Here is a 7,350-nt window from a genome sequence, read left to right as displayed (position 1 = left end):
AAGGTGGCTAATGGGACCCTTTCCAGGGTCCTCTACAGGATCTAAGTGAGGGGTTGCTTCAAGGCTCTGTTACCACGAACGGCTTGCTAAGAGCCTCAGCCTGGCAGGACGGGAAGAGCTGAATGAGCATCTCTGACCAATGCACCCATTGCAGAGTTTGGGAAGCATTTACCCAAGATAGGAGGAATAAAAAGAAAAAAATTGAATTTATTTCAAAAACCATACCAAGGTGTACAAGACAGGAAACAATAAAATTTATATAACAGTTTTATTATTTTAAAAATTTATATTAACAAAATGAGATGATGGGGTCTGCCTATGTTGCCCAGGCTAGTCTTGAACTCCTGGGCTCAATCTATCCTCTCCTCAGCCTCCCAAAGTGCTGGGATTATAGGCGTGAGCGACCGCACCTGGTCCGTATTACAGTGTCATAGTGTTTTTATTTGATTACTTGTGGTAGGAGAAATGTGTCTTCTTTTCACTTAGGGTCTCAATGTTTCAGTCCTGCCCTATGTCCTGAGACCCCAAGAGGCTTTGCCAAGGTCGCACAGGTAATCCACAGAGAGGCAGGGCTTGACTCCAGCATCCTGACTCCCCAGTCCCTGCTCTGTGCTGCAGAGACCTGTTGCGTAACACTGGGTTAACTGTGGATTGTCTTCCCTTTCATGAAATTTCCAGTTGGTCTTTTGCTAAACCGGCCAGCAGTCCAGTTGTTGGGAGTGATGATGTCGGTCTTCTGGGACGTCCAGTGGACAGATTTTCCCCAAGTTTCTGGATGCAGCCCCAGCTAGCAAAAGTGCTACACTCCTACGCCGGGGACATTGACGCAGGGGTCACGAAAATGCTAAAAGAAGACGTGCAAGAATTGTTTGTGCTCTGCACACGGAACAAGGGCCCTGCCTCCCCTTCCCCCAATCTTCACCCTGGTGACCAAGCCCTGAGCTCCGCCCCTTCCCCACCAGACCGGGGGAGGGGTCCTCCTCGGCATGGATGCTGGGCTGCTGGGCTGCTGGGCTGCTGGAGACGTAGGCAGAAAGAGGCGGGATGGCGGGGCGGATGCTGCCGGCCGGGGTCTGGCCACCTGGGTCAGCTGCACGCCCCGCCCCGGGCCAGCCAGACCTCGCAGACCAGGTCCCACCACGCCGTGAAGTTTGCGGAAAGTTTTGCAGTTGCTTCCCCGCCCGCGCCAGCCGGGGAGTTGTGACGCAACGTCTGGGGCTCCTGGCCGGGACAGGAGAGAGGAAGGCGAGGCGGGGAGAGATTGGGAAACGGGGCAGCAAGAGAAAGGGCGCGCGCTGGGGTCCTCCTGGACTCGGCGTGTGCTCCTCTCCCGCCACCCTTTTCTCTCCCTCCCGACACTCTCGCCCCTGCCCCGGCCCCAGCCCCGCTCAGCTCGCGCCTCCTCCCCTTCCCCTCCCACGCTGCCCGCTTCCCTTCCCCTCTGCCCCTCAAACCCTCCTCCCCGGGTCTGCGCTCCTCCCCCCGCCCTCCCTCCGCCCGGCCTGCCTCCTCCCTCCTCCTCCCCGGGAGGCATCACTTCGTCCCGACCCAGAGGAGGACGCGAGCCCCTTGTGGGCGGTCATCACAGCCGAGCCCCAGGGCTGCCACTGCGCGTCGCGCCCGTGCGCCCTCGGTTCCCGCGTCCGCTGAGCGCCGCGCCCGGGGATGGGGCCCGGCCGGCCAGCCCCCGCGTCCTGGCCTCGTCACCTGCTGCACTGCTTCCTGCTCCTCGGGGGCCTGCACCTCGGCCGCCCTGGCGCCCCCGGGAACGCCGCCCTCCCGGGTAAGGAGCTGCCAACTTGGCCAACTTCGGGACCCGGGCGGGGGGAGCGCCGGGGCGCGGGCCGCTCTCGACTTTTCCCTCCTTTTTCCCCCTTTTCTCCAGAAGCGTGTGTGCGTGTGCGTGTGCGTGTGCGTGTGTGTGTGACTGGGTTTTTAAAACTCGTCTCCGCTTTTCTGAAAGCGGGGGAGGAGAGGGGAGGAGGAGCGCGCCTGGAGGTGGGGGAGGACCTGAGTGGAACCAGATGTGGCGGGCGGCGGGGGAGGGGAGCCGAGGGCACTCCAGCAGCCTCGGAGGAAGCGGGTGGGCTCGCGAGGACCCCCGCGCTCGGCGCTCCCGGACCACCCGGCGCCGGCCAGTCCTTGGCAGGGGGACCTGCAGGGCGCGCCCGGAGAGCCCGGGCTCCTGGCTCTGTCCCAGGACTGATGCGTTCGGAAGGCTTTCCACCAGCAGTGAGGGTTTGCTTCCCCCCACCGTCCCCCCCGGCCCCCGCATTTCGTGGGCGTTGATATTTTCTTTTCCACACTTAGTCTTCAAGGAGGCTGTGGCATGCGGCATCCGCCCCGCGTGAGCTCAGCAGCCCTGTGAGGAGGCTTCTGCCACCGGGACGCAGCGACGGGCTGGGCGCTGCCGTGCTGTGATGCTGCGTAGCGTGTGTAGCTCTGGGCACCCTGGTGGCCCTCCAGAGAGCGGCAGAAGAGCTGCTAAAGATGCAAAAACCAAAACCCAAACAACAGAAAAGAAAACAAAAATCGGAAAACCCCGAAACTGCGCCCTTCTCTTCCTGCCCCTTATTCAGGGGTAACGGTGAAGTGTGGGGACAGACAGATCCCTGGCCAAGAATCCGAGAGTTAAAAGGAAAGATCCACTTCCTGGGGTAGTGGAGCGGGGGTGTCTGGAGTGAACGCGAGAATCGCCGAGGAGGGTGATGATTACAGCCCCGTGCTGGCCCAGCTTGGTCCTCCTGGCTGTTTAATTGGGGGATGGGGACAGTCCGTGCAGTGTCTGCAGTTTTGTGCAAGGACCAGACAGCCCCCTGGAGAGTCTGGGGCCTCCAGCCTGGCCCGTGCTTGCTGGGTTGGTCTGGTGTGACGTAGGCGCAAGACACGTATCTGCCAGATGGAAAAGGTGGGGGCCTCGGTGACCCACATTCACACCAACCAGAGCCCCCGGAGCAATTCTGGGCCCACCTGGCATTGAATGTCGGACAGACGCAAACCAGGCTGGGTAACCCCCTAACCCACCGCGGGGCAGCCTCGCAGGCGGGTCCCCTGTCTCCTCGAACTCCTGCCTTCGTCTGCTGCTCTGCGCAGGGCCTCAGGAGGAAGGCAGCGGGGAAGGGTGGGGAGGAGGGCCATTCCCAGAGCCTCAGAGCACACTTTAAAGCCAGGCCCTGGGAGAGAGTTGTGGCCAGAGTGCTGACTCGGCCTTTCCCCGTGGAGCTTTTCAAAGAGAGGGCTGGAAGTGCCTGGTGAGAGGCCCGGTCAGGGAGGACAAGGACGCCTGGAGTGTCCCCTCTCCTCTTGGTCTCTGTGCCCGGCCCTCCCTGGGGCTGTGTCCAGGGATGAGTAGCCTTACAGGGTCCTCTTCCCTGTGGCACTGCGTGGACCACACCCTGAGGAGGCCTGGATCTGGGTGGCAGGCAGAGGTTCCCGGCAGAGGTTCCCAGCAGAAGCTGAGCAGGAGGAGGATGGAGCTGTGGCAGGTCCTTCCCTCGGAACTGCGCCCTCTGCCCAGAGTGTGCCTGCCCCCGCCCTGCCAGCTGCCACTCGGCCATCGCCTGGGAAGCCCCTTCAGAGCCTCTGGGCCGAATTCCTTGCCGGAAGAGCTGGCAGGCCCTAGTACCTGGTGAATTACATTGTCACTGGGAGGAATTCATCAGCACCAGGGACCAGATGGCCCCAGGAAATGCACGTGGGAGGTAGGGTGTGGCAGACCAGTGCTGCTGGGGTGAGGCTTATGCCAGGCAGGGCAGGGGCTGCGTGTGGGCAGTTACCTGACCACATGGGGGGAGCCCTGTGGGCCCAGAGCATGGGGCAGGGCAGCGAGGTGGCAGTGCCTTCTTGGTGCATGATGATGAAATCCATCTTTACGCTACCTCTGAGGAGTGGCACACGGAGCCTGTCACTGGAAGGGTCCTCTTTGTTGACTGCCATATTACTGCGTTTCTGGAGCATTCAGTTTGCCCAGCCTTGAGCGAAGTACTTGGGGAGAAGGGAAGCTAGGGAAGAGTGTGTAAGGTGCATCCTCTGGGAACAGTGAGAGGATGAAACGTGGAACACTGAACTGGAGGGTGCAGGATGCCGTTGTGGGATGCCTGCCTGCCTGGAGCCAGCTAAATGCTTCATGTGCAGCTTCCCATTTCATTCTGATAGCAACCCAAGGAGCTCATTATTGTTGGACCATTTTGCAGATGACGAAATGGAGGCTAAGAGGGGACTGATCATTTACCTTGGTCACACCCCTAGTAAGTGAAAGGCTGGGTGTGGGCGCTTCCTCTCTGGAGGTTGGAGGCAGGAGAGACCCAGGGCCCTCTGGAAAGAGGCAGGAAGGGGATGCCGGGCTGGGCCCTTTTGGGGATGACATGGTAGCTTGCTGGCTGGGCCGGGGAGAAGGCCAAGTGAAAGAGGTACCTGGGAGGCCAGAACGGGGAAGGGTCGTGCACGCTGGCTGTGGGGAATCCCAGGGGACCCCTGGAAGTTTCTGAGAGAGGAATGAGGGGCTATTTGCTGGGAAAGGGGCTTCTGGGAGACCCAAGGGTAAGTCTCAAGGTCGTGGGGTGAGGAGACCTTGGAAAATCTTCCTGTGGGGAAGGACGTGGCCGCCTGAAGGACAGGGAGGGAGGAATCGGGTACTTGGGGCTCTGACCGCAGTCAGCCAGACCAGCTCCCACACTTCCGGCCTCAGCATCTGCTGAGTCATGGGGTTCAGAAAAGTCTTACTACTCCCCCACGCAAAACTCAGTTTTCCTTGCTCCAACCCTCTGGCTTTCTTTGAGCCATCAGGGCCCGGGAGGTGCCCAGCCAACCTGTGGCAGGTGCTGGGATCCTGGCTCCCTTCTGGGTTCACCTGGGCAAGATGAGGGTACACGAAGGGGAGGAGGAAACCCGGGTTTTGGCCACCAGAGACATCCTGGCTTTCTGATGTGAACAGGGTGCCGTGACTTGGCCCGATGAGGTGATTTCAGAAGTGCAGTTCTTAGGCAGATATTCATTTGAGTTCCCATCAATGTAAGCATGGAGGATGAGTCCTGTTGCACCGTCCACACCCCCGGAGGGAATGCGTGACGGCAGCCACGGCTGCGCTGTGCGGTTGGTGGGCGCTGTGCCGGGTGCTGTGCAGGAGCAGCTCTTCAGCACCTCCCATCTCTGAGCGGGTGTCCCCTTTGCACACACCTGGAGTGAAAACATTAGAGATGTTAAGGCAGTCACTCAAGACTGTGCCGCCACACTCAATGCACTAGAAAGTGGGAGCAGTGAGGTTCGAACCCAGGTGTGGTTACGGAGCCTGAAGGCTCTAGTACCATGCAGCATCTCCATCACATGAAGCACTGTCGGGGTGTGTGTGTTAGGAAAGCCTGGGAAATTCTGCCTTATGGGTTCCCTCCGCTCCCATAACTCCAAGCCCTCTAGGATGCCTCTCAATGTGTCCCACCAGGAGGACTCCTGAAGAGGAGGTGGGACTGGCAGCCCTCTGTCACATGTCAGCCATCTGGGCGCTTGGCTCGCCCACTTCCTTGCAGGCCCAGGAGGCCTGGACTGAGCTGCCTTCAGTGTCCTTAGGATTTCTGAGGGGTCCTCTCCAAGAAGGCATTGATAAGTGAGGGATTCAGGGTGCCCCAGCCTGGCACCCCAGCTTCTCTGCAATCAGGATTCACATGGTTGTTCATTAATTCATTGACTCAAGGGGAGGACTACTGAGCCCCTGCAGAGCTGAGAGCAGAAAAGACTGTGGCCTGTTCTTTATTTGAGAAGTCCCCACCATGTCTCCAGTGGGAGTCCCTGGACTTGGAAGGCGTGAGCACTGCTGAGAGGAAGCGTGTCCTCCTGTTTAGGGTCCTGTGAATCTGGGTGTGCTGAGCCCGTGGAGTGTGACACTCTCCTGGAGCTCACCCTGACACTGCAGACCCCAGTCATGCCTCAGCTAGGGGTTATGCCAGTAAACGGCAGGCTGGTTGAAGGCTGTCCAGTGGCACCTGCAGACACTGGGGGACTGCTGGGTCTGCCAGCTGCAGCCCCTTAGGAAACAGATTGGGTTGACCCCCTAAACCACACCGTGGCCCCTCTTGAAATTCCACCATTGGTTCCTTTCCTGCCCTTCCCCCTGCCCCCCACTGCGCCCCCGCCTCTTGGCTCTGCAGTTTCACCCTTGGACCGCTTCCACCTGTGCTCCGCTCCCCTCGGCCTCCCCTTCCCTCATTTCTCTTTCTCCGACTGTGCATCCTGCCTTCCACAGCTCTGGTTTGTTGCTAGAAGAGGGACCACCTTCTTCCTACTTTTCCTGCCCCCGCATGCCTCTGCTCTGTTATCCTCCCTGGCCGGTGCTGCTCAGTCCTCCGCAAGCCTTCCCCACCTCCAGGCCTTTGCCCACATGTGATCCTTTTTGCCTGGTGTGCCCACCCCTCCCATCTTCTTCCCCATTTCTAGTGACCCTTCCTTTGAGACTTCAGGATCCCGGGAGGACACTGAGGGGGCCTGGTCCCAGGCTCTTGGGCTCACAGTGACAGATCCCAGATCAGATGGGTGGCAGCTCTGTTCATCTCCTTTCCAGGCACCACCTTGGAAGGACACGTAGGGAACGCTACAGCCAGCCTTCCCTGATGGCAGCTGCTGTGGGGCTGAGCAGTGGCTCCTCCCTCCTATAGATGAGGCAGGAGTGTGGGTATGGCTGGCAGTGTTTCCTCCCCTCAGTCCTCTGGAAATGTACATAGGGACGGGATGGGTGGGACCAGGATTAATGCCACTCACCAGCTATGTGACCTCAGGCAGAGGCTCAAGTATCTTCGTTTATTAGATGGGAAAAATCAATACCTCTTGTAGAGGTATCATAAGAATTACATACAAATGAGATAATGAACATATGAGATATGTGCCTGGTACACAACTGGGCATAGAATAATTTCTTAAATAATACTAAATTATTGCGATTTTTATTATTAAGAAGAGAAAGCCTGGGTGAGGTGGCTCACACCTGTAATCTCAGCACTTTGCGAGGCTGAGGCGGTTGGATGTCTTGAGGTCAAGAATTCAAGACCAGCCTGACCAACATGGTGAAACCCTGTCTCTACTAAAAATACAAAAATTAGTACCGGGCATGGTGGCTCACGCCTGTAATCCTGGCACTTTGGGAGGCCAAGGCGGGCAGATCACAAGATCAGGAGTTCGAGACCATCCTGGCCAACAGAGTGAAACCCCATCTCTACTAAAAATACCAAAAAGTTAGCTGGGCGTGGTGGTGGGCACCTGTAATTCCAGCTACTCGGGAGGCTGAGGCAGGAGAATTGCTTGAACCTGGGAGGCGGAGGCTGTAGTGAGCTGAGATCACACCATTGCATTCTAGCCTGGACGACA

At 58.6% G+C, this 7,350-nt stretch overlaps 2 protein-coding genes across 4 annotated transcripts in view; one reads left to right on the top strand and one right to left on the bottom strand.

Annotated features, from left to right (window-relative positions):
* Nucleotides 1-240: 240 nt before the first annotated feature.
* Nucleotides 241-1,534, bottom strand: LOC108318286 (protein argonaute 12-like). 2 transcript variants are annotated; one of them, XM_037745968.1, is made up of 2 exons: nucleotides 960-1,534; nucleotides 241-844 (listed from the first exon to the last, which is right to left on the bottom strand). In XM_037745968.1, exons 1-2 carry the CDS (start codon nucleotides 1,532-1,534, stop codon nucleotides 808-810), a joined length of 612 nt encoding a protein of 203 aa, XP_037601896.1. In that variant the 3' UTR covers nucleotides 241-807. The 2 variants fall into 2 exon arrangements, with proteins under 2 accessions (XP_037601896.1, XP_017404733.1); XM_017549244.2 differs by having other exon boundaries at nucleotides 965-1,534.
* Nucleotides 1,535-1,551: 17 nt separating this feature from the next.
* Nucleotides 1,552-7,350, top strand: part of MRC2 (mannose receptor C type 2) — a 58,993-nt gene continuing 53,194 nt past the window's right edge. For both annotated transcript variants that reach the window (XM_037745967.1, XM_017549243.2), the window contains exon 1: nucleotides 1,552-1,783. In XM_037745967.1, the coding sequence (XP_037601895.1) occupies nucleotides 1,666-1,783 (118 nt within the window). In that variant the 5' untranslated portion in view covers nucleotides 1,552-1,665. The remainder of the gene's footprint in view (nucleotides 1,784-7,350) is intronic.

The sequence above is a fragment of the Cebus imitator genome, unplaced genomic scaffold, assembly GCF_001604975.1.
Source record: "Cebus imitator isolate Cc_AM_T3 unplaced genomic scaffold, Cebus_imitator-1.0 Scaffold217, whole genome shotgun sequence".
NCBI classification, from domain to species: domain Eukaryota; kingdom Metazoa; phylum Chordata; class Mammalia; order Primates; family Cebidae; genus Cebus; species Cebus imitator.
Note: the sequence above shows the minus strand (reverse complement) of the source record. Positions and strands in the feature narration are given on the sequence as shown.

Excerpts from the sequence above, each read along its gene's own strand:
- LOC108318286 (XM_017549244.2), bottom strand. The coding sequence starts at position 1,534 with ATGCCTCCCGGGGAGGAGGAGGGAGGAGGCAGGCCGGGCGGAGGGAGG. Across the intron at positions 845-964 it reads CGAGGAGGACCCCTCCCCCG|CATTTTCGTGACCCCTGCGT; the intron begins GTCTGGTGGGGA and ends GTCTTCTTTTAG.